This window comes from Marmota flaviventris, chromosome 5 (genome assembly GCF_047511675.1).
Source record: "Marmota flaviventris isolate mMarFla1 chromosome 5, mMarFla1.hap1, whole genome shotgun sequence".
NCBI classification, from domain to species: domain Eukaryota; kingdom Metazoa; phylum Chordata; class Mammalia; order Rodentia; family Sciuridae; genus Marmota; species Marmota flaviventris.
In genome coordinates, this window is record NC_092502.1 from 45,539,058 (window position 1) to 45,566,566 (window position 27,509).

At 37.4% G+C, this 27,509-nt stretch overlaps 1 protein-coding gene and 1 non-coding gene across 2 annotated transcripts; both read right to left on the reverse strand.

The window, feature by feature from the left end:
• Positions 1 to 1,173: 1,173 nt before the first annotated feature.
• On the reverse strand, positions 1,174 to 1,283 carry LOC114097279 (small nucleolar RNA SNORA67). The gene has a single exon (XR_003583569.2). It is a non-coding gene; the product is annotated as a small nucleolar RNA SNORA67 (small nucleolar RNA).
• A 486-nt stretch (positions 1,284 to 1,769) lies between these two features.
• Positions 1,770 to 25,582, reverse strand: Ticam2 (TIR domain containing adaptor molecule 2). The gene is made up of 2 exons (XM_027941053.2): positions 25,320 to 25,582; positions 1,770 to 4,696 (listed from the first exon to the last, which is right to left on the reverse strand). The coding sequence occupies exon 2, from the start codon at positions 4,635 to 4,637 to the stop codon at positions 3,930 to 3,932; it is 708 nt and encodes a 235-aa protein (XP_027796854.1). The 5' UTR covers positions 4,638 to 4,696; positions 25,320 to 25,582; the 3' UTR covers positions 1,770 to 3,929.
• Positions 25,583 to 27,509: the final 1,927 nt, after the last annotated feature.

Consider the following 27,509-nt stretch of genomic DNA (forward strand, 5'->3'; position numbering starts at 1 on the left):
AATCCTGGGTAGAAATGAAGTTAGATGGGAAAACAAGGAGCAAAGCAGATCTGTGCTTCTCTCACTCCTCCCAACTGTCCAACCCAAGGGAAAGATTGTAAACTTCAGCCCATTTCCAAATGAGGCAAAATTATCTTGGAGTTGTTGAGCCCACAAAGGGGCTACATTAAATGGTATACTCCTTCTGCCCAAACTCCAGTGTATACAGAACATTCACAATGTTGTGCAAATACCATATTTCGGCAAACTTTTTATCATTCCAAACTGAAACTATGTACCCACTAAAAAACAACTCCCTATTTCTACCCCTCCAGCCCCTGGTAACTTAATATATATCTGTCTTATGAATTTTCCTCATGTAAGTGGAATCATACAATATTATCCTCTTGTGTTTGGCTTATTTGACTTAGCATGATGTTTTCAAGGTTCATCCATGTTGTAGCATGCATAATAATTTTATTCCTTTTTAAGTCTGTGTATATTCCATTGCATGTTAAGAACTTGGATTTGAATGTCATTTTTAAGCTGCCATACCTGGAAAAAATCTTGTTAAGTTTGGTAACTGTATCTATGGTTTAGGCCATGTGGCATTGGGTTTTCCAAACTAATACATAAACACAACTTACAATTACCATTAGATGCCCCATGATGGGCAATAGGTGTGTGAGCTTTAATGTGGGTGTGGTGTGGAGGAATCTGGTGGCACGGAGGAGAAGGGAGCATGGCCCCATACCTCTAACAACTTAGGAAAGTTGGGCCATAAACTAGAGAAGCAGGAAAACAGAGCCTATCAGTGTCAGCTTTGAAGCCAGTCCAGGGGAAGGATGGTCAGATGCAGATGCCTTCAGCTGTGTTTCATGGATTAATTTACCATTTTAATCATTTTTTAAGTGTACAATTAAGCAGCATTAAGAATATTCTGGTGAAGTTCCAGGATGGGCCACAGTCACAGAGTGCTCAAAATGAAAGCTCCCTAGAATTTCTGCATGTGTGTTTATTTATATCTATGCATGTGCACATGGATACACAAACATGAAGAAGCACACACCTTTACCTCTTTTCAACCTTGGTTTAGCTATTTTGATATTCTCTTTTTATTTTTTAATTTTTCTATGTCAAAAGATGGCAAATTCAGCTATGAATTAAGGATATGATCCATCTAGAGGGAATTAAACATGCATGTAGGCAAAGGAAGGCAAAAGAAATCAAGTATCCTCTGTTTCCCAAAGACCTTAGGCATGCCAGGTCTTCTTCCAAGTTGCTACTTGATATTCTCTTTTTATAATTGTTATTTTTTCTCTCTTTTTCCCCTTCTTTCATAGGGTATTGAATCTAGCAGTGTTCTTCCACTTATATCCCCAGCCTTTTTTATTTTGAGAAAGTCTAGATAAATTGCTAAAGCTGGCCTCAAACTCATGATATTCTTGCTTCAGTCTTCTGAGTAGCTACATTTTTTTTTTTTCTTAAGTGCTGGGGATTGAACCTAGAGGTGCTCTACCACTGAGCTGCATCCTCAACCCTTTTTATTTATTTTGAGACAGGAACTCACTAAGTTGCTGAAGCTGGCCTCAAACTTGTGTTCCTCCTGCCTCCTGAGCACTGAGATTACAGGTGCATATCACTATGTCCAGCTCAATTTAATTTCAGCAATACAGTTATTTAGCATTAACATTTTGCTTCACTCTAACAAAATACCGAACTCCAAATTGGCTGAGACATTGTGCCTGGTGCTCTCTGGAGGAGTACAGATTGATGCTTCTCTTCAAAACACTTTTCCACAGTCTTTATTGGAGCTAGAAATAATCAAGTTCAGTCAAGGATAAAGGATAAAAAACATTTATTTAAAAAATACTATCCAGAATCAATTCCAGTTCAGCAGGCATAAAGGGTGGGTGGTTAATGTTTTATTATGATGTGAAATTTGAGATACAGGAAGCATTATTGCAAAAAAAAAGTTAATACTTATTAAAAAACTGAAAAAGAAAAGCGAGTAGTAAGCTACTGTAACAAAAAGAGACATTAAGGCTGAGAACATGTCACGACGCAATGAAAATAATCTCGTCCTTTAATATGCACTAATAGAACAGGAGGTCTGATTTACTCACATTTGGACTGTGGCTGGGAAGAGGTGAACTGCAAGAAGATGTGAGTAAGCCCAGTACCAGCAGGGGATACAGAAAACTGGGGATAAGGTGAAAGAAAAATTAGACAAAGAATGCCTTTGCTCAAGGGGCCCTATAAAAATGTATTTCCAGGGCTGGGGTTGTGTCTCAGAGATAGAGTGCTCACCCAGTATGCATAAGGCACTGGGTTCAATCCTCAGCACCACACAAAAATAAAACATATTGTGTCCACCTCTAATTAAAATATAAATATTCTAAAAGAAGTATTTAAAAAAATACTTGAGAAATATATGACTATGAAAGTTTAATGGACAGCACTAAAATGCTAAAAATATAAAAATACCCTTTATTGTAGGCATACACAATGCCTTCTGCAACTATGATAAAATACCTTGTGAAATTCTCTGTGCTTTGTTTCCTTTTTTTTCTTTTAAATATCTTTGCTTTATTTATTTATTTATTTATGTGGTGCTGAGGATCGAACCCAGTGCCTCACACATGTGAGGCAAGCACTCAACTACTGAGCTACAACACCAGCCCTGCTTATTCCCTTTTTTGCGGCCTAGTTTTTCACAACGAGGAGGGGACAAAAGCCTTTAGAGGCCATCAATCCAACTTTGATTTCACGGCTAAAGGAGAGTAAGTAACTTGTTCCCTGTCACATCCATCCTTAGTGGCAGAGATTGGGCCAGAATCATGTCTCCTGCCCGCCATGAATGCTTTTCTCATTTCATCCCCCATCTGCACTTGGTGGCACTCCCACAATCTCGGATGGGCAGAAGGGCTGTGAGGGAAAGGGATAGGTCTGTTTGGGGTCTCTTTGGCTTGTATGAGCATGAGGCATTACAAGCAGAAGTGATAAAACACATTTCTACTTCTCCCTTAAGCCTTTAAAAATAATCAGAAACACACACACACACACACACACACAGAGTCAGGTCACAGAGTAGAACACTGTAGGTGAAGAAAACTTCTAAAAGACTATTATAAGAGCGGTTATTGATTTTAAATGAGAATATCTCGCTAATCACACACAATCATGCTTTTCAGAAGCTCTTAAAATAAAACCCTGGTTACAGATGGTGACTAACATGGAGAGTCTGGGGCCAGGCACATCTCCAGAGTCCCTAACTGCCACACTATGGAGTCCTACCACCATTCCATGGAGTCTCTAAAGACTACACTGTCAAAAGGACTGTTAATCAGTGGTGGGAACTGCCTCCAAATATGCAAATTCCAGCAGAAAGAAAAAACACATTTGACTGTATTCTTTTTAAAAACCCTCCCATTCTCACATCTATTTCTGATTTCACATTCATCAGCACTCAACATTCTAAATGTTCTATTCTGGCAACCAGTATTTCTGGGTCTCAGTTCCTGGAATGCTTTCTTGAAACATTCACAAGTGCCTCAAAAGGAGGGTGGTCAGACTTCTTGGGGTCATTTTCTTTTATGTGTCTTTTGAGAACAAAATTCAGAGACTGAAGTGGTGTCACATTTTGAAAATATCTGTCATATGTGCTTTTGTTCAAGGCTCGATTCAAGGAATATGAAATGAGAATATCTTTTGTCATATCTGTGAACAAGGAAAACCATGAGAGGAAGGTTCTTGAGTTCACTGAAACATCAAAGAGTACCACAATTCTACAGATGATCCAGCAGAAATGTATGTTTCTTGTGCTCCACAGGTTTCTGTAAGGGCAGGCTTTTTTATTAAAACATTTCTCAGAAATTGCTTTCTCAAGAGAAGATTAATCATTTGGCTTACAACTAAACAGGAGCCCGCCATGTGTTCTGTGTTTCACCTCAGGCAATAAATTGTCTTTGTGCCAAATTCCTTGTCTCTCTCCATATAGTTTGTTGTGTCTTATATACAGACTCCTGAAAAATTCTTTCTACTTGTGTAGAAAAGCCACGACTTTCTTCCTCTAAGGCGTTGATGGTTTGCAGAGCAAAGGGAGTCCTTTCCCTGGGAAGGGGACTGTTCAGGGGCCGCATAGGTATGACAGAGTTGTATTTGTGCTGCCTGTTCACCGAATTCATTAGGGATGTATAGAACTGAAAATTACACCAGGTATCTCTTAAAAAGTTCTCAGTCAATAATAGGATTGTCCACGCAGACCCATTGACAGCATCATCTAAATTCTGTAAATGTGGTCGGCCACATGGCATCTCAGCAAAGATGATTCCAGGCTTGATACCAAAGTCATTTTGTAGCAGATTCTGGACCCGGAGGGCTTCATCTGTGTCATCTTCTGCATGCAGTATCACAAATTTAAGGAACACCTCTTCTTCTGCTTCCACTTCAGGAATTTCTTCCCTCGCCTCAGCTCCTTCCTGCCCACCTATTTGCTCCTCTGTGGTATTGTTCTGCTCCACAACATCACCCAAGGAGATGTCTTCCAATTTCTTGGGCTCTGACTCACGATGGTCTTGACTTGTATAAACACTGTGGCTTTTACCCCAAGAGAGAGAAAAAGGGCAGATCCCTACTTTAGATTTCCCTATACCCATGATAAATGTCCAAGGTGGAAGAGGAAAGTTTTATTTACTTCTCAGCATTTCTTTGCAATCTAAAAGAAGAAACAACAAAGCAGAAGATTATTGTGAATTTAATTACAACATTAAAAATGAAAACTTTAGTTCAACCCCAAAATCTCAAAAAGGCTACAATAGTCAGAAAGAAATGGCAAACAGGTAATTGGGAAATTAAACTACTAGTCTTCTGAGAACTTTACAAGGCCTCCCAGAGGGAGTCCTTGGTGAGCTAAACAGAGGGTTCAGTTTAATATAGCAAGAGATATTTGGGAAATTTAAATGACATTATATTAGCATTATATTAACTTCCAGGTTAAAATAAAATTCTTTGGCATTTTAATGAAAAGCTAACATACTAGTCTACCAATATGGGGTCTAAATTCAATTTCTCCAACAAATTATTATATAGACTAGAAGCAGGAAAATATTTTAAAAACCAGAATATTCAAATATTAAATAAGAATTTATTTTTGTATAAAAATAAGCACAAATACCAAATAAGATGCAAATATCTTAAAGATGGATATCAGCAACTTTAATGATTCAGCCCAAAGAGAAAATATGAAACAGTGTCCACTTTTCACTTTTTTTTAATTTAATGTCTGGAGTCAGGCCTTATTGTTGTAGCAAAGCTGGTAGAGAAATTATAATTAGGAGGTGTGAGAAGTAAGGAACATATTTTTCCATCTAATCTTAGAAATACTGAAGAAAATTTATTTATTCACCTACAGTTAACATCTCAATAGGGAAACAAAATCTAGAAACCAAGACTTGTAATTTTCTTTAGTGAAATCAACAAAGACCAATGTAGTCTAAATTCATTACTTTATAATCAAAAATTCTAAATTTTGAGTGAAAAAATTAGATTAGTTGTGAAAGAAAAATACCCCAATGTGAAGTGTTGTTTAAATAACTCTACAGAAAATTGGCAAGGTTACTAGTGATTCCTGCCCCCCATAAGCAGTTCTTCTATCAAAAGATAGAAAGTTTAGAATGAATACAGGTTTCATTATTTTATAATATGAGCCACAGGCTATATTCCAAAACATTTTTATTAGTTATCTATGGGCAAAGTCCAGAGTTCAAAAAGGAAGTATAATTATATTCAGAATGACTTAAGTAACACAACTACATATACCTAAAATCATTCAGATTGAGAAGAAACTATTCAACAGAAGTAGTGAAACTGTTATGTTAAGAAAACATTAAAGAAAAAAAAACACAGCATTTCATTTTAATGTATATAAAGAGTAAAAGTGTTTGCTGCTGCCTCTGTCTAATAAAGGGATGAAAATTGCTGGCCACTGCCTGTCAACACTACATCTGTACTTCAGGATGTGGTTCTTTGGTATACAGTTCTAGTTACAAAGAGGTATTCTAAGACATAATAACTCTAAAATATGACAGCCATACATCTCAAATAATAAAACCAAATTAATTTGGGCTCTCTCCATTGGTTAGGATTTACTGGTGACTTCTGTTACTGCATTATGAAAAAGGTTCTACCATGCAAAACTGCAAAAGAAGCTTCCTCCGCATAAGAACACAATTGTTAAACCAATTGAGGCATCTATTTACCAGTGTAGTGCCAATTAAAATGATCTTTGCCTATCACTAGCCAGTGCAAAGTGATGCTCTTCATCAAGAAATATGTAACACTTCTAATATAAACTTGTATGCAAGCCAGATCACAAAATGATTTGAAATAAATTAAACAACAAGAATCATGAATTTGTCTTATTTTTCTTAAATTCTAGTCAGCATAAAAAGAAAAAAAAAGGACTTCAGAAATGTATAATGTGTTGTGCCAACTTGAAAGCACTCTCAGCTGCCTAGTCAGACCAGAGAAGAAAGTGACAACTTCTGAAAAATGCTGTAACCTTCTAATTTGGAGAGAGGGAATAAGGAGCCAGCCAACAGGAAGAGAAGTGTAAAGCTCTTTGCTAGAGATCCATGTTTGCCACCAGCACCATGACTCCTGTGACTGATGTGGGGAGATGGTAGGACTCATCACTGTGGTTCCTAGGGCTGGGAGAAAGGAGAGGACCGGACTGTCCCAGCTCTGAGCCAGCAACTTCATTAATAAAAAGGGCAGCAGAATAGAATAGACATTATGATTGCTGTATGTATATAGGTGACTCTATGACCAGTGTGATTCTGCAATCTGTACAATTAGAAAAATGAGAAATTATACCCCAATGAATTAAATGTATGAATTACCAAGATCATTGTAATGTCATGTGTAGCGAATAAAAAAAAATAATAAAATAAAACAAATAAAAAAAAAAAAGAGGGCTTGCCCGGCGCAGTGGTGTGTGCCTGTAATTCCAGTGACCTGGGAAACTGAGGCAGGAGGATTGCAAGTTCAAGGCCAGCCTCAGCCACTTAGTGAGACCCTGAGCAACTTAGCCAGACCCTGTCTCAAAATAAAAGATAAAAGAGGCTGGGGATATGCTCAGTGATTAAGCACCCCTGGGTTCAATCCCTGGTACCAAAACAAAAACAAAATAGGGATAACAGGAGTGAAAGAACAAGACAGCAAATGTGCTATGGCAAGCATGCAAAAAGATTGCAGGCAATTAAATAACAGGTAAAGGCATATCATAACATATAGAAGACAAATTCAAAACTCCTTTTCTATTAAAGCAATGCAGCCCAGAATCTGACAGCCTGCATGTAAATCCCAGCCCTGCTATGAAACAACTATGTATCTTATTGTACAAGCTACTCTATATCTTTGTGCTTTGATCTCATCATCTGTAAAATTATGATAATTACACTACCTATATGTAGGGTTTTTATGAAGAGCAAAACGGCTTAAAATGGCACATGGAACATAGTAAATGATCTCTAAATGTTAGCAGCTTTGTTATGAAATACATAACAAAGAAGCTGAAGAAAAAGTAACCAAATAAATATTTTTGTTCTATGACAGTGTTACTCAAAATGTTGTCCATGGACAAGCTACCAGACTTTGGACTGTTATCAGTCTATAACAAGATAAGGAGACTATGCCTAGATTTAAATCAACTATATCAGTAAGCAAGCCACTTAGTTCAGCCTGTGCTTTTTTCATAGCAAGATACTCTCAGTGAAGGAAGAAACATGGTTTTCATTCTAGTGCATACTTCTTATGTTGTCAAGGACAAATATTTTGAGTGACATTGCTCTAGGAGACACTAAAGAGAACATGTAATCAATGAAACAAAGGTATCAGAGATGAGGTGAAAGAATGAGATGAAAAGAAAGACTAGACACATCAAGGACCCCAATACTATTAGGAAAAAATAGAAATAGAAAAGAATGAAATAAACACAACTCAAAGCCAAATCAGTTAAACATGGCAAAAAGGACTGAGAAAAACAACAAAGTATGAAAAGGAAAAAGACCATGAAAATAAAGAAGTCTGAACACAGATATAGCTATGGTGATAAAAATAACCAATATAAAGAAAACCAGTGCACCTGAAACAAAGAATTTAATGAATGTAACAAAAAGATCAAAAGACACAAGGATCCCCACCCTCACTTAAATGATCAGTCTTAGTGTTGCTGATACACTATGTGCCTCCTGATGAAATCTGATATGCCAAAAAAGTTGAACCTGACTCTAATCATTTCTTTAGCTACAATTGCTAGTTTACAGAAAGTAAAGAAGACAAGAAAAATGTTCTTAAAGAAGTGAATGAAGAAAAAAATGTGGTATATCCTTATCATGGAATACTACTTAGCAATAAAAAGGAATGAACTATTGAAATATACAATGACATAGATGAATTTCAGATCCGTATTTTATAACTCCATTTGAATCAAAATCCAGAGAATGCAAACTGATCTGTAAGACAGCATTTCTTTAGATCTGTTTAGGAGGCAGATTTATCACTCCACTTACTTCCCTCTTCTTTTTTTTTGGTGCTGGGGATTGAATTAGAAGCCTCACATGCTAAGTTCTACCTCCAGTCCCAGGTATCTAATCTTTGTATGATCTTCTTGAGAAACATTTTGTCCTTTATTTTTAAGAGTCTACTTTAATTATAGAGTTATGTTCTACTGTGGTTCTCCTGAATTCAAAAATTCTGACCGGCTCTCTCACGGAGCCTTAGTTCCATTGTATCAGCTCTGTTGAATGGAGTTTTATAATTTGAAATATGCTGAGGTTGGAAAATGCAAGCAAAGTTCTAAAGAGGTATACCATTTTTCTTAGGACTGAGAGAACAGCATGTAGCTTGATAGGTAACACTGAGAAGACACTGTCTGAACACTCAACAAATATTCACTCATCATCTACAAAGTTCTAGAAATTGAAGTTCAGGGAACATAAAAAACATCTTGCTCTTATAGTGTCAAAGTTTGGTGGGAAAGACAAATACTAAACTAAGAAATATGTTTGTTATACAACATATAAGTACATAAAGTATACATATACATGTGCATTTATTTATATACTACATGAAAAGGTGTGGAAAAATAAAGAAGAAAAGGTAGAACTGTTAGATGGATTTTGTTGTTGTTTAAAATAAACCTGTTGGGCAAGAAGGATGACATTTGAATAAAGACACCAATGAGGTAAAGAATTAATCTGTGCAGATATGTGGAGCAAGAACAGTCTAGGCAGAGAATCACATGCACAGAAGCCCTTAGGCTGGGAGTGTCTGGTGCTGAGGAGCAGTGGGGATCAAGTGAGCCAAGGACCCAGCAAAAGGAGATAAGTGAGAGGAGAAGCCAGGGGAGCATTTGAGCAGAGGGTGACATGATCTGACTAGTTTCCCTAGAGTCCCTCTGGTGGTTCACTGAGAATATAACAAAGAGAAGCAAGGACAGAAGCAGGGACACTAGTTGGGAGTCTGTTGCAGATACCCAATAGACAGTAGTGGTGGCTTAGGACAGGGTGGTACCAGAGGAACTGTGACAGGGGCTAAATTTGGAGTCTTTTTTACAAGTAGAATTGACATAATTTGCTGATGATGTTGGGCAGGCATTGAATATAGAGTCTGGAGTTTTGGAGAGAGGCGTAGCCAGGAGAAATATATCTGGCATTTATCTTTATATAGATTATATTTGAAACCTGAAGACTATGTTAGACCATTAAGGGAAGGAAGATGGATAGTAAAAGGAAGTGGTCCAAGGGCTGAGCCCTAGGGCACTCCAATATGATGGAAATCAAGAATGGAAAGAACCAGCAAGGAGGCAAAAGAGCATTAGTCAGGAAGGTCAGAGGAAAACCAAGAAAATGTAGAGCCCCAGATGCTGCAGGAAGAAAACAGTTCAAGAAAAGAGTACTTAATTGTCTGCAAATGCTAGTAAATGTTCAGGTAGGATAAGCACTAAAAAATTGCCAATGAATGTTGTCATGTGGCGACTACTATTGACTAAGGTTAAATAGACCTGGCAAAGTGGTAGGCAAGGGAAGGTGAAAGACTGCTTAAACAGGTTTAAAGGAAGAAGAGAAATTGGAAAAGGAATATACGACAGCTGGACATGGAGGAATACACCTATTATCCCAGCTACTTAGTAGGCTGAGGTAGAAGTATAGTAAGTTTGAGGCCAGCCTTGGCAACTTAGTGTGAGTCTATCTCAAAAATAAGAAATAAAAAAGAACTTGGGATATAGCTTAGTAGTAGAGTACCCCTGTGTTTAATCCCTGGTACTGTGGGGGAAAAAAAGTTAAAAAAAAAAAGATAAATGAAAGAGAGAGAGAGAGAGAGAGAGAGAGAGAGAGAGAGAGAGAGAGAGAAGGAATATAGAAAATCCTTTTGAGAAGTTTCAACAAAAAAGAGGAGAAAAATGCGGTAAAATGCTGGGAGGTGATTTGGTATAAAGACGTTAATGATAAGAGAACTTAAGTGATATCCTGTGATTGTCTAGTGTACAATGAGAGTCACCTGCCTTTGCAAGGAAAATGGACAGAGAGTTCCATGGCGACAATCAGAGAAGGCAGAGTTAACCTGTATGGAGACAGGTGAACTGGGGCTGTGGCAGTGGATGTCTGAGGAAGTTCTCTTCTAACTGCTTCTCTTTTGTCCATAAAAGAAGAGTCAAGACCCTTCTAAGAACTGTCTCAAGTCTCAATCTCATTCTGAAACAAATAATACAGGGGAAAGCCTGTTGGGGTGAAATGATCATGTCTGCTGGTTATTACTCCTTCTCATTCCCAACAGTGTTCGGTTCCCAAGTGCACACTTGCCCTGGGAGAAGACCTTTGTTCTGGGAGGCAGGTAAGGGCAGCACAGATTCTTCTTCCTGTAGAAATTTCCCAGGGGACTCCTCTGGGGCAGTTCCACCTGCCAACTCTCTTATCCTACCCACAACTAAAAATGGATACACCAATTGAATTTCTCTTTCATACCAAGTTCAGTTTCTCTTGCCATTTGTGATGGTTAAATTTATGTGTCAGCTTAGCTAGGCCATCATGCCCAGTTGTTTGGCCAAATACCAGCCTAGATGTTGCTAAGAAGGAATTTTTTAGATGCGGTTGATATTTACATCAGCAGACTTTGAATAAAGCAGATTAGCTTCCATAATGTGGGTGAGCCACATCAAATCTCCTGAAGGTCTTATGAGGAATATTGAGGTTCTCCAAAGAAGGATTCTGCCTGCAGAAGCAAACATGGATAGAAATTCTGCCCATTTTTAGCTTTTTTTTTTTTTTTTACTGGGGATTTAACTCAGGAGCACTCAACCACTGAGCCACATCCCCCAGCCCTATTTTGTATTTTATTTAGAGACAGGGTCTAACTGAGTTGTTTCTTGCTTTGAACTTTGATCCTCCTGTCTCAGCCTCCCAAGCTGCTGGGATTACAGGCGTGCACTTCCATGCCCAGCCCATTTCTAGCCTTTAAGATTCAAGAATACATCAACTCTTGCCTTAATTTCTAGCCTGTCCTTTATATTTCAGATTTGCCAGCTGATTATTGTGAAGTTTGTTGCTCTAAAATTAAGAGTTAATGTTTGGGCACAGTGGCTCAAGCCTGTTATTCCAGCTACTCAGGAAACTGAGACAGGAGGATCCCACGTTTGAGGCCAGCTTAAACAGGTAAGCAACACACGTTTTAAAAATAAAAACTAGATGGGGCTGGGGATGTATCTAAGTGGTAGAACTTCCCTGGGTTCAATTCCCAGCATTGCAAAAAAAGAAAGTGAATAGTTAATGTTTACATTTTTAAAATATTTTGACCACTTAGGAAGAGGCTCTGAAATGATAGTAGTAAAATAATTATCAGTAATATTTGATAAATAAATAAGTATATAAATATATATATATATATATACACACACACACACACTCATATAGCTTTCAGTGTACTCACGTGTTTATCACAGGAAAAACTTAGGCAGTTAAATCACTGCCTTTGAAATTTAATACATTTGAAATTACAGCATTTAGTACTTGACTCCTTTACTCAAAAGCCTTTTTTCTTTCGTATCTGAACAGCACCATCTAGTGGCGAATATATGTAAAAGCAGTGATTTCTTCACTTGTTCAATTAATATTTTGTTATCCATGTTTCACTGTTTTTAATAAATAAACTCTGTTGGAAACACTCAGTGCTGAGACCTGCTGAATTTTAGGAATGTAAAGCCAAGGTGACTGGACAGACAACTTGAACTCACAGCATAGATACTTTATTTGGAATATCAGGTGCCACCTACAATACTGGACATTTCACAATCACAAGACAAAGAGAGGTAGACATTTTTTAGGTAGCAGGAACAGAATTTTAAAAATGCCCGGGTGCCATAGGGCAAATTATGATAGGATAATTTTGCACTAGACATTTATATGGTTCAAGTGCACACGTGGGGATAGAGAGGGAGGGGGGCAGTAGTAAGAGACAAGGAGAAGGAGAATTAAGAGAGCAGAAGGGACTTAAAATACACTCAGGACTTCAGATTTAGTCACACTGGCAGATAAAGAGCCCTGGTGGCTGTTAAGAAAGGGAGTGACATGCTCTTGTTGTAGATTAAAAGAATTGTGGTAAAAAAGACCAGACTGTAACACCTAGAGTAGGAGAAGAGCCAGTTGAGGCTATTCTAATAATCTAGGTAAGAAAGTAGGGCCTAGAAGTAATGAAGTGAGAGTGGAGTAAAGAATATCTAGGAGGCGAAAGAGGGAAGGTCAGGGATGGCTCCCAAGTCTGTGCCTTGTGTAACTTGGTGGGTGGTGGTTCAGTATAAGCAAGGTGAGGTGTGGATGGAAGTGAACAGTTAATCCAGTGGGATCCATGGAGTCTGAAGTATCTGTGAGCTAGAAGAGGGGTGGACCTGTAGATCCAGGGCTTGGAAGAGCACTTTGGATCAGGATAGAAAGTTGGTATTTGATCAAATTGTGTAACTGAGAGCAGGGAAAGAGCAAAGACAGGGGGAGCTGAAGACAGTGACATGGGTGACATGAGGACATGGGGGCATAATGGAGAAGAGGATACGCTAGGAAGAGCAGGACAATCAGGCACAGGGTGGGATATGGAAGCCAAGGGAGGACAGAGTGTTCAAGTGGTAGTCAGCATCTGGGGCTGCCAAAAAGTCAGTGCCCACTGCATTTAACACCTTGGAATTCATTGAAGCAGTTACAGAGGAATGATGGGTCATCAAAACCAGACTGCAGTGTCTGAAGTCTACAGGAAGAGAGGACATGGAGAGAGAAAAGTTTGGCTAAGAAAGAAAGGAGAGGGTAGAGATCACAAAGGAATGGAGGGGAAGAAGAAGATTTCATTAAGATAAGACATGCTTAGAATGCCTAGAAATGGAAGCAAATTTGATAGTAGAGGAAAAGACAGTGAAAAATGTGAGTGGGAATTTCTTAGTTAAGCTCTTACTCTCTTGTTCACTGGGAAAACTCTGTCTCCCAATGGAGACAGGAGAGGAAGGAGCCACTGAATTCCTTAGCGTGCTAGGTTGCAGGGTAATGCTGTGATGAACATTACAGATGATATGGTGACTATGGAACTCTGGGGTTATTTTTGGAAAGAAGCTAACCACACTTTTGTTTGTACATAGATAGCTGCATTATATTGGGAGAGAGCATACCATCAATAACTATTGTAGTTATCTGGGAGTTTAGCTATGCAAAGAAGAGCATATGTGGATGATAAGTAGCCAAAGGTGTGTTTTATAGCAAATACTGCAGATATACTTATTCCAGACTTATTCCAATCTCCTTTTAATACCTTCCTGTACCATAAATACTGAAAACTCTATTTCCAAGACTCCTTTGGAGTTAAGGTCCCAGAAGTAATTTATGTTCCACTAATCAGAGGAACTGACATGTTTGAGTTAAACATGAGGTACCTATTTTCCTGATTAAGATTCTGGTAGAGTTGATATGATTCAGGAACTGGTGGCTTCCCCATCTTCCAGGAGGCTTCCTGGTTGTGCCAAAAGCCCAGGTCCAGCAGACCAATTCTACACAGCTTTGAGAAGTCCTGAAACCTTATAATACCTTGTAATATCTTTCTGCTTCGAGTTGTCCATAACTAAACAGTAATGCACATAACATCCAAATACAAGGCAAGGAACTACAGCATGGATTAGCCACAAAACAGCTTACCACCTGTTTTTGTAAATAACATTTTTATTGGAAGACAGTCATGCTTGTTCATTTATGTATTGTTTGTAGATAATTCTATGCTACAGAGGCAGGATTGAGCAGGTGGAACAGAAAGTATGGCCCATAAAGCCTAATATTTATTATCTAACTCTTTACCAAAAAAAAAAAAAGGGTGCCAAACCTTCAACTATAGCATGACAGTGACAAGCTCTGCTAAGCCACCAGGACAAATCTGGGTAGTGAGATGAGGAACACTGGACTATTCTTGAACTCCTGTACACTAGAAGTATTTTTAAATCCCAATTAGCCTGATAAATACAGGATGGGTAGGATTTGGATCCATTTAAGAGTATGATAATAACCTTGAGTATCACCTGCTATTTATCTTTTCCTTTTGGGGTTTGCAAAGAATCCATAAGCAGGCAAAGAACCAGCCTAAATAAAAGAATTAATTATCAAATATTACATATTGATATTTATTTACCACCAAAGTAAACCAGTACTTGCACTTTTCATTCTTAGATATTAGAACTTGCATTAGAAAATTTGATAGATGGAATCTATCAAAGTCTAGCATTTTCTATCTTTCCCTCATGGCACAAATTATAACTATAACTAATTATGTGTATGATTATATGCTTAGTGTCTCATCTTTCCCACTAGACTATCAGAAAAAGGACCAAATTTATCTTCTTCACTGCTGTATTGCCAGAGCCAAACATATAGTTAGCATTCAATAAATGTTTTTTGAATAGATAAATGATTAGATAATTCCAACTATAAGTCTAACAGAATTCTTTAGATTTAGAGAGATAGCCAAGCAGCTCTTTATCATCTCTACCATATAAATTGTTGATTCAACCAGAATAGGGATTATCAATTCAAATTATTATTTTTTTTGGTACCAGGGATTGAAACCAGGGGTACTTAACTACTCAGCCACATCCATAGCTTTTTTTTTTTTTTTTAATTTTGAGACACGGTTTTGCCAAGTTGCAGAGGCTGACTTTGAACTTGTGATCCTCCTGCCTCAGCCTCCTGAGTAGCTGGAATTACAGGTACACTGTGCCCAATTTAATCCAAATATATTTTGTTGGACTTTTTAAAATTGGCACATATTAATTATCCAGAACAGTAATTTCACTGTGGCATATTTCTACTTGTAGGATTTTAAAATGGGCAATTCTGTTTCATTTTTAAAGATCATGTGAACAGAAATATGGCACATTCATTAAAGGTTAAGTTAAAAAATAGAAAGGATTACAAAGTGGAGAAAAGAACCATAGGACCATCATTCCATCATCAAGAAATGAAACACAAAACCTTTCTACAGGTTAGAAATAATGGTGAAATGTGATGGTCATTATTATCCAAAGTACATGTATGAAGACATGAATTGGTATGAATATACTTCGTATACAACCAGAGATATAAAAAATTATGCTCTATATGTGTAATAAGAATTGTAATGCATTCTGCTGTCATATATAAATTTTAAAAAAAACCTTTCTACAGCACTTCTCACTCTGGATTCACATTTTCTATACAGGCTGGTGCCTTTTGGATAAAAAGCAATATTACTACATATTCTTCTACATTGCCTGTTTTTTTTAATACGGGAAATCCTTTTAGGGAATACATTGTGTTAAAAACTCAAGTTCACTTTCTTTTTTACCCACATCCTATCTATCAGCATGTAGATGTCTAAACTGTTTTCAGTCAGCTCTCTTTGATATCTATCAGGTTCTTTTATTCATCTGGTTTTACTTGCCATGTTGTGCTCATTTAATTATCCTGTAGATCCATAAGCCTACCCCCAATCCTCCGCTGGGTTTTCTGAACTAAAAATCTCTCTCTTGGTCTGTTCCTCAAATGTCAGAATGTGTTTATATGCAGTTTCCATTTCTAGTAATGATGGACCAGGTAACTGGACCAACACTGCTGTTGAGGGCAACTGGAAAGCTGGAAAAATATAAACAACATAGGCTCAAGGAATCAGAGAATAACATAGTGGAGAATTATGGAGCCCAAATCTGGAAGGAAGAAATCCAGAGAACACTCCCACCCCCCAGGCTACTTTTCAACTTGGGGTGGGCGTGAGGGGGAAGGCTGTGCGGTGCTTTAGATGTCTACTTACAGTCAAGGAGACAAAAGTGTGATCCTGGGGTCCACCCAAGTGACACAAGGCTGCATACTTTGGGTTGGGACCCTGAGGGCTAACGGTTGGTGTGAGAGTAACCTAGATATAGATGGATCCTTCCAGGAACAGAGGCACCATTTTTAATAATCCCCAAACTAATGTCAGATTAAAGTGACCACAGATTGTTATTGCTTCCAGGAAATCTGGCAGGAATAAAGATAAATTTTCGCTGGAAGAAGAAAAGAAAATCAGCAAAAGCAAGCGACAGTAGGAAAAAAACCTACAGGTTTTCTAGGCATTTATTAACAACTCTGGTTGCTGTGTTGAAGGGGATGAAAATAAGTTTGAGAATTTTTTCATAAAAATGGAAACTTTTAAAAAGATTAAGGCAGGTAAAAATATTGTAAGTTGAAAATACAAGAATTGAAATTAAGAAGTTAGTGAATATTTTTTTAATATCTTTATTTATTTATTTTTCTGTGGTGCTGAGGATTGAACCCAGTGCTTCACTCATGCGAGGCAAGCGCTCTACCACTGAGTTACAACTCCAGCCCTATTTTTAATATCAGATTAAGACAGCAGTAGAAAGAACTCAAAAAGAGTTTCAGAAACTGGAAAACAGGCTAGACAAAGCCATTCATAATAAAGCACAGGAGAGAGAGAATGGAACAAAAACAATACTTTAATAGAGAATATGAAGGCTTTGCAACAATGCAGACATCAAATCACAAATTGTAAAAGTCCTATAAACCTCAAGAAAAATAAAAAGAAATCCACACCTTGCTTCTTCACAGAAAATTGCTAACAGTTACCAATAAGTAGCAGTCATTAAAAAAGCAAGGGACAATAGATTATCCTCAAGGGACCACAATTAGAAGGTTTCTGAAGAGATACAATGATAGCTTTATAGTGCTGAAAAAAAAAATAGCTGACAATCTAGTCATACAGGAGGTAAAAGAAAAGCACAAAAAGCCATTGTTGGAAATGAAAATGGAATCTCACTAATGACTTTGCAGAAATGAAAACATAATAAAAAACTATCACAAGCCAGACACAATGGCGCACGTCTGTAATCCTAGCTCCTCAGGAGGCTGAGGCAGGAGGATTGCAAGTTCAAGGAAGCCTTGGCAACTAGGTGAGATCCTCTGTCTCAAAAAATAAAAAGGGGTGGGGATCTAGCTTAGTGGTACAGTAGCCCTGGGCTCACTACCCAGTACCAAAAAGAGAGAAAAGACTATCAGAAGCAACTGTATACCAATAGAAGAGAAAACCAGCATGAAATAGACACATTCCTACAGAGAGACAACTTCCTAAAAGAGCCACAAAAAGAAATAAGAATCTGAATAATTCTATTATTATTAAAGAAATGAATTCATAATTCAAAATTCCCCCACAAATAAAATTCTAGGTTCAAGTGGTAACCAGGAAAGTCCACCAAATATTTAAAGAAGAAGTAATAAAACCAGAAGATTTTGAAAAAAGGAAACTTTCCAGCTCATGTTCTTGAGGTCAGCATAATTATGACACCAAACCTGATGTCTTACAAAAGGGGAAAATGCATGTCAAGCCAACCCATGACTATTCAAAAATCACACACACACACACACACACACATACCACACACACACACACACACACCACACACATGCACACACACACACACACACACAAACCAGTAGAAAAATAAATCTTTTTAAAAAAGGGACAATGTATCACAACCAAACTAAGTTTTTCTTAGGAATGCAGGATCTAACAGGTAAAAATCAATGAACACAAGTAATCACATTGACAGAATAAAGGATAAAAATATTTTGATATGATTCAACATCTATTCATTAAAAAACTCTTAGCAAACTAGGGATAAAAGGACTTTCTCCTTTATCTGAAGAAAAAGTTATCAAAAATGACTATAAGTTAAGAAATTTAGCAAGATCATTATACAAGAACCACATAAACAATTCAATTGTATTTCTGTATACCAATAACAAAGAAAAAAATTACCAAAAAAAAGGGCCATTTTAACAGGTTCAAATACACCAGATATTTGGGCATAATAAAAAGTGTGGTGGGTGGGAGGGGCTGGGGTTATGGCTCAGTGGTAGAGTGCTTGACTAGCACTCATGAGGCACTGGGTTTGATCCTCAGCAACACATTAAAAAAATTAAATAAAGGTATTGTATCCATCTACAATCAAAAAAAAAGTGGACAAGACTTTATAAAAAATGTCTTTTTAAAAGACAATCTTTAAGGTATACAATACTTGGCAAAATGATCAGAAAACAGTTATATGGTTGCCTCCTTTTTGAGTTACTCAACTATATACTTTGTACTGTGCATTTTTTGTTATATATTATCACTATATTAAAAAACTTTTAAAAAATGTGAATAACATGCTGAGCCCTCTTCTCTTCTGAATGACTCTAGCCTCACTGTTCTCTAATTTCACACATGAACTGAAATGTGTTCCATTTGATTGAAAGGACCTTTGAAACAATGTCTTTATTAATCTTTTAAAGATAAATTAAAATATACAATATTTACAGCATGATCCCAATTCTGTTAAAATCATACTGAATATAAGTCTTTGCTTATGTTAGTGAGTATATATGTATGCATGTAGATTCGTATACTTACAAACAGTTGTGCTTTTAAATACAATACCAACTCATGAGGGCACTATCTTTCATAATTTGAAGTATATATACATATGTACATATCTATTTTTCAAACATATATACGTGTGCTTTCTGTGTACATGTATGTATGTATGTGTGTATGTATGTATGTATATGTATGTGTGTGTGTTTAAATCTATAATAATACCAAAAGTAGACAGGTTTTTCTGTAATAGATCAGACAGTTCAGGAAACTTAAGACTAAATTCTGTCACTGGCTCTTGGCCAATAAATACAAAATTGCTCCTTATTGAGCTTTCCTCAATCTGAATGGCAGCTTGACAAGGTGTTTTTATTTTGTGCCAGAATTTTGTTTTCTAGCAAACAGTTCTCATGAATAATGACTAAGGACAAGAATTAGTTTCTGGGCCTGACATACAAAAAATATGATAGATGTTTTTAGCTAAATGTACCTTCAGGAAATGATCAAAGAAACAAAGCATATGCGTACCATCAGGCAATCAAGAATTGGTAGAAAACCTCTGGCATTAAAAAGGCATCATGACTACCCCTGCAGCCTTGACTTGCAGGATTGACTTCAATTGTGGAAGAATTGGCCGAAGATAATATGGTGACTTCAGGAGACCTTTCAAAGATGGACGAGCTTGTATCCATCTGAGATGAAGACTGCAGATCTGATTAAACTAGTGATCCTGTTTCTAAAAGTCATCCCCTGCAATAGGTTTGTAGGACTCCCAGCTCTGCACACTGCTCTGGTATGATTCAGTGGAGGCTGAGCCATGAATACAAATGAAAGATATTAAAATGTGTCTTGGAACAGTTTACCTCTTACAAGCTCAAGTCAATAGTATATGATCAATAATGTTCTCAATAAGATAGATGGAAAGAAGGACTAACAGATGGATAAATTAATCAATCTTTCCTCTTCAATCTGTTCTACCTTGGATTTCTAGATCTTTGTCAAGGATAGTAATAACTATCTACCTATGAAAAGAGAAACCTAGAATCATTCTAACATTCTTTTCCCCTTTCAAACCAACCTTCCCCACAACTCCACCCAGTTAATCCTTAATTCCTTCTAATAATTCTGTCTTCTAAAGGCTAGCCTTAGCAAAAGCAAGTTACTAAGCAACTCAGCGAGACCCTGTCTCTTAATAAAATACAAAAGAGGGCTGGGGATGTGGCTCAGTGGTCAAGTGCCCCTGAGTTCAATTCCTAGTACCCACCTCAAAAAGATTTTTGCAATGAAAGACTATTTTTTCTCTTGCTTAAAGGTCCTCTTAATAATATCTTACATCTTCAAGAAAAAAATTGCTTCATATTAGAATAATATGCCAGCTCCTCTATGATCTCATCTCTGCTTTTATCTATAACATCTGCTCCTACTACACTAGTCTGTGGAGCCAGAATATCCAACTATCTTCAGTTCCCTAAAATGTCATTTCTTGTTTCTGTGCCCACCTGCTCAGAATATGCAATACCCTACTATCTGCAAGAATAGTTCCGTTTTTAAGGATACCATTCAAGGATTCTATTTGTCAGAAAGCATTTCCTTTCACCTTCCAAGTTGAATTAAGCACTCCTCCTCTATATTCTCAAAATATCCTATTCACATCTTACAAAATATAGACAGCACTGTATTCTCAAACTATCCTGTTTACAGCACTCACCTTGTTTTCCTTGCTGACCTGGGAGGTGGTTTCACCTCATTTTCTCTGACTCCTTCATCATGATAAATGGCACCATTGTTTGCTTGGTTGTGAAAAAAACCCCTGAGCTGTCCTTGACACCTCTCACTTCTCCTACACCTTCACATCCAAGAAATCACCAAGTTCAATCTCAAAAAATTTTCCACTTTCCATCTCTACCACATCTTCATTCTAGATCAACATCTCTCCCCTGGTCAACTGTACTGCCTCCTAATAGGTCTCCAACTTTTGGTCAGTCTAATCCATTCTTAAATCAAACTGGTCTTTCTAAACATACATCTGATCAAGTTACTGCCAATTCAACCCTGCTTCCTATTGTCCTTTGAATCAAAATGTACTAAGAAGACAAACAGTGATCTGCATGACCTGGCTCATATCCTGCTACACTTCCCTTTACTCCTCCAGCCCTCTGCAACAGGGGTCTTTACGGGCCTTCCCATCCCCCGGCAATTTCTCATACCGACTCAGTATTTTGTCACAGGATCTATGGAGACTTTTTATTGCATGTTTGAAATATGAGTTATATGACTATATTTTTTATCATAAAAGATCTTACATATGGTATCACAGACTAGCCAAAATTCTATTGGAGGTAATCAATTAAAATACTCCCAAACTTGGGAATGACAACATAAACTATTTCATATTCATATGATCAAATCTTGTTAAATCATTAGAAATTTTTAAGAATGTTGTAAATAATTTTAATGACATGAGAAAATGTTTCCATGAGTAATATGTGAAAAAGCAGACTACAAAATAGTATATACAGTATTATTTCACTTTTGTAAAACAAAATAGGGTAATAAAATAGATAGAAAAATAAATTAGATAGGAAAAAAGTATTCCAAAAAGTTAGCATTAGCTGGGTGCAGGGGTGAATGCCTATAATCCCAGCAACTTAGGAGGCTGAGGCAGGAGGATCACAAGCTTGAGACCAGCCTTAGTAACTTGGAGATTTAGTGAGATCCTATCTCAAAATAAAATTAAAAGGGCTGGGAATGTGGCTCGGTGATAAAGCAACTCTGGGTTCAATCCTCAGTTAGCATTAATTTTCTGTGGAATATATATATATGTATATATATGATTATAAATATATATAAATTTATATTTTTCCTTTGTTCACATGTGTATGAATAAAAATATGTATATATACTCTTCTCACACATATACATATATAAATACACCTTTTTCTACAATGATTTTGCAGCCTGAAAAAATGAGCTTTTAGTAAATAAAAAAATATTTTTCAGCTTGGAACTTTTAAATACAGGGCATGTTAACTTGACACTCAGATAGTATCTTCTTTATATGCCATATGTATAAATTTCAAATAGGTTCAGCCAATCTTCAGATTTAACTCTATTTCATCTGTTTTTTATATATATGCAAACTTTCTAAGAACATCAGTTTGTGAACTCTAAGCCAATTAGAGCTCCTCCAATATTTTAAATAATTATAATAACTATGGGACAGTACATTCATCTCCATAATATCTAACATAAGCAAGTAAATGCTTAATTAAAAAACTGCTCCTGTTGGATTGAAAAACAAAAAATATAAAACTAATATTACCTGGGCACCTGCTTTTCCATCTTGAGGACCTAGTCTCTCTTTGCTCAGTAGCTATGAAGCTCCATTTTACCCAATAGCCTTCAAAAAATGACTGCATATTCTTTCTGGTAAACTGAATAATATTTTCCTTTCATTTTCTGTATTTAAAAAGGAGAAATGAGAACTGGTATAAAGGACAAATCTTCTCAAAACCAGGAAGGGATTTTATAAGAATACAAAATTTTAAGGCAAATTGTCCAAAATAACATTGAAGAAATAGATGGCTGTGCATTTTTAATATCAGAGAGCGTTAGCAACCAACAATGCCTTAAAGATGTCATAAATTTAACATGTTCCCCCTTTTCTATAATTTTTCTTTCCCTGGTTTCAATTACATGGGGTCAAATGCAGACCTAAAATATTAAATAAAGAATTACAGAAATAAATAATCCATGAGCTTTAAATTGCTTGCTGTTTTGAGAAGTATAATTAAATCATGTTCTGTTCAACTCAATCCCACTTAATACACAAATTATCCTTTTGTCCAATGTATCTAAGCTACAAATACTACCTTCCTGTTGATCACTTAGTATCTATCTAGGGTATCAGATCAACTGTCACGGTATTGCAGGATTTTTGTTCAGGTAACCCTTATTTTACTTATTATTGAGCCCAAAGCACAAGAGTAGTTAGTAATGCTGGTGATCACTACTCCATATTATAATATATTGTTATTGTTCTATTTTATTATTATTTATTATTGTGATTTCTTACTATGCCTAATCTATAGACTTTATCATAGATATGTATGTATAGGAAAAATCTCATGATATATAGGGTTTGGTTTTTTATCCAGTTTCATGCATCCATTGGAGGTCCTGGACCATATTCTTCAGATAAAGGAGGACTACTGTATTATAGAGTAGCACAATATCTAATATCAGCCCATTCCACAGGGACAGTAGCAAAAAGGATCTTGTTCTAACAGGACAATGAGTACTGAGGCAGCATGTAAAGGAGAGAAATGAGAGAGTTCAGTCTCTTGCAGAGACCCCCTGAAGGCAAAGGGAACAACAGCAAGACCAGTGTCTCTACAGTGGAGTGGGCAACAGGGAAGTTAGGAGATGAGATCAGAGTAGTCAGGGGCTAGATCACACAGGGCTTCAAAGCCATTGTAAGTATTTGGTTTTTATAATTCTGAAGAGAAGCCAGAAGGTTTTGAAGGGAAGTGAAAGTTCTGATGTATCTGAAAAAAAAAAAAATTACTGTTGCTTGGAGAAAGACTATAGAGCAAGAAGGGCAGAAGTAAAGACTTTACTACTGTGGGACAGTGGTATAATCAGATTTGAGGTATCTTTTTCAAGGTACAGCCCATAGAATTTTTTGGATGCTTAAATGTAGAGTCTGAGTAAAAAGAAGAGTCAAGAATGATTCCTAAAAAGAAAAATCAGGAATGATTGATTCCAATTGTTTCAGCCCACTTGAATGGCAGTAATTTTAACTGAAATAAGGAAGATTACTGAGAAGAAAGCACAAAAGAGGACTAAGTGGGTGTGGTATCAATAATTGTGTATGTACATATTAAATTTAAACGACCATAAGACTTCCAAGTGGAGATGTTGAAAAAAGAGCTGGATACATGCATATTGGAACACTGAGAACTAAATCTAGAGGTAAAAATTTGGAAGTCATCAGCTTATCAATGTTATTTATGGCCACAGAATATGACCTAGGACAGAAACCACCTTGGGGAAAAAATATGTATAGAAAGAGAATAGGGCCAAGAACTGAACCTCATGGCACTCTAACATTTTGTGGTTAAAAAGCCTGGAGACAGGGATGATCAAAATGAGGAAGAGGGAAATGCATAAGAATTTGGTGACCTGGAAGCCAGATGAAGAAGAAAGACTGTTAGTGAAGAAGAATATTAAAGAGGAGGAATGGTCAACTCTGTCAAATGAGAGTGAGGTGTCATGAAAAATGAAAACTATCCAGACACAGGTTTCACATGATGGTCACTCATGAGAAGTAGGGGACAAGGAAGACAGCCTGAGATGGGAGGGAGGAGAAGTAAGTAGAGAAGAGGAAATAATAAAAGGAAGCAAAAAAAGTGGAGTGGGATGAAGAAGGGGATGTGAAAGATATAATAGCATATAGTTGTTAATTGAATCAAAACAGGAGCATGACAAGCAAATGACTCAATAGATGAGGTATTAATGATTTAACAATATGAATATGATTTCTACTTCAAGACTCATGAAATTGAGTAACATTTAACATTTAATATTAAATGTTAAATGGTAATAACTAGTAATATTTACCTTATTTGCGTCAAATGTAGGTAAATCATTATTCTAGATTTGCTCATCTATTTTCTGACTTAAATAAGATTTTATGTTGAACATATTAAAGTGTTAAAATGGAAGGGTCACATGTTTAAACTCTAACTTTGGGAAGGTTGGTGGTAAAGCCCCAGTATCTTGGGATGCTCTGCCTAAGTGCCCCCCCAAACACTTTTTTTTTTTTTTTTTTTTGAGATGGTGTTTTGCTAAGTTGCCCAGGCTGTCTCAGTCTTTCTAGTGTCTGGGTTTATGCACCACCATGCCGGGTAACTCTGATGTCAAGAGATCATAACTAATACTGAAAATCAGTTCAATACTGCCAGATCAAATTATTTTTATTCAAATTAAGGACACAAAGCCAAATAAAACCCAAATCAAAATCTTTCGCACTGGCTCTGTGCCTGGCTGAGGCTCACACCAAATCTCTAAGCTATTTATGACCCTGGACTATTTGCCTATGGTTCTGCGGTTTCTTTCGAAAAATAAGTTTTCTAGTCAAAATGAAACAAGGGCGCAGTTGGATGGGTTTTCCCATCAAGGTAAAGCAACCCACAGAAAGGAGGCGCTCGGCCAGCCCACGCCCTGGAGCCTGCGCAGCACAGCACGTTCCCACATTATGGCCCAGAACCTTACCCTATCCCAGCACGGCAGCGGCTCCCGCCCAAGCGCCTGAACTTGCATAGCAAGACGGAGCTGTGCTGCCAGCCCTGGGCTCTTTTGTCTTCCTCCCTTACCTGTGAATCCAGCAGTTGTGCGACTTGCCCTAAGGGTCCTGAGAGAGGGGTTGTCCAGGTCACGAGGGTCGCAAATCTGGTCTCAAAAAGTCACTGCCACCTGTTATCTACCGCGCCCAAGGCGGTCGCATGGAAGTCTGGGACTGCGGAATCCCCAAGCTCTTGGAGAAGCACTGATAAGTAACCTTTGGAAGTCTCTGCTGCTCGCCAGATCGGGTTGGGGTACTCGGGGCTCCGTGTAGCCACAGCACATTTAGCCACGATCTGCCTTGCGGCCGCTGCCAGCCAGTATTAAAGTGGCCAGATCACTCTCGGCCAAAGGAAGTCGCTAACCAAAATGGGCGGAGAGGAGGAAATTCTATGGCGGAACTGTCACCCAGGCAAATAAGAAGTTTGCCCGTGCTTCCTTATTTTTTCTTGTGTTAAGCTCCCTAAATTCCAGCTTAGAGGCTTGAGGAAATTTGGAAATGAATTCCACTGTGTGTGTTCCTTGCAGACCCAATAAACCGTAGATTCTCTTGGTTCCCCAAGACAGTCAGTCCCTTGATGGTTTCCTGTCGCTTTTGGGCCCTGCTGCTGCCTTACTACATCCCTGATGGGGTACACAGCCCCTAACCCACAACCTCCCCCCACCCCAAGAAAGGCCTTTTTTTTCGGGGGGGGGGGTCATTTCGGGTTTTCCACAATCAAACTCCAGTGACTATTAACTGAGAATAAAAAAATTAATATACATAAGTATTACACTGTCAAAATCTTTTTACTATTGCTACTTCAGAGTCCCAATCTTAGTCATACCCTAGAAGCTCAGTTCACAAATCTCTCCTCCTCTTTTAATTTTCAGGCAATTCCTACTCTCTGCCTAAGGAGAGAAACATTTACCAAACCTCAGAGGAGGGCCACCCCCTCTTCTGGCCAGTAGTAAATTGAACTGGACAGTTCATACTTGGGTCTGGGGTATACTACAGAGAGAGCTCAGAGTTTCTCCCAGCCAACATGGTGGATCACTGAAGGCAGGCACTGGTAGAAAGTAATTACTTGGCTAAATGCAGCTGTGTGAGATATAATATTAAGTACCATGTCAACCCATTTGTTATCCTCTGACAGTTGTTTCTTCTTATTATACCTCCCAACAATTCCCCCAAGACTGTTCTGATAAACAATGGTCTCTTGTTACTAAATCCAATTGATACTTTTGTTGCCCTTATTTCCTCTGGCAATTGACCATTGCCTCTTCTAATTATTTCCCTGAAGTTGCCAACCCCACTTCACCTTATTGCTCTTGTTAAAATTCTTCTATTTCAGGTTCCTCAGAGTATTCCCTTTTCTCTGGAAAACCTTAAAAATCAGTGTTTCTCAAACTTTTTCATTAAAATACCACTGATGACAGATTAAATCAACATGAACTTCCCCATTCACCACATATGTTAAGGGCATAAATGAACCAGAACTAATGTCAAAGTATATTGACTTTAGCTGTTCCATTTTCTTTTCTAACTTGCTCTAAATTTTGCATTGTTCCTCATAACATACGCATGTGTTGTACCAAGAAAATATTAAATTGGTTTCAAATTTAATTGCATTTTCTCTCCAGTTTTCAAAAAAATCCACCACTTATGCCACAAACATTTAGACTGCCTTATCTAAACACTAGGGATATGGTGTGAACAAGAGAAATGTTGGACCGGTACTAATGGGGATTTTATAGTCTGATCTGGGAATCAGAAAGACATATAAACGAGTAAGACAATTTCAGATGCATCTACTTCATAAATGGATGAAAGCAGAATCAGTGGGGAGAGCTAATTGAACCAGGGAAAAGACAGCTCTCTGATATGTTAAGTATTTTTCCAATGGCTTCACACCCTTGCAACCTTTTTGCATTAAATGCTCTTGTTTTCAAGGTCTCAATCCTCTGTCCTCTTCAGTTTATAATTTCCCTGGATATTTCAGAGTCTCATCACGCACACACGCAAATCAGTAAGGACTGACATACATAGATTATGGCACCCAATACAATTTCAGAATACATATTCAAGGACACATTAACAAAGCTGGGTCATGTGTTGGGCCATAGTGCAAGTTTGCCAAAATGTGAAAGGTTGAACATGGCATGATGGTATACGTCTATAATCCCAACTGCTTGGGAAACAGAGGCAGGAGAATTACAAGTTTGAGGCAAGTAGGGGCAAA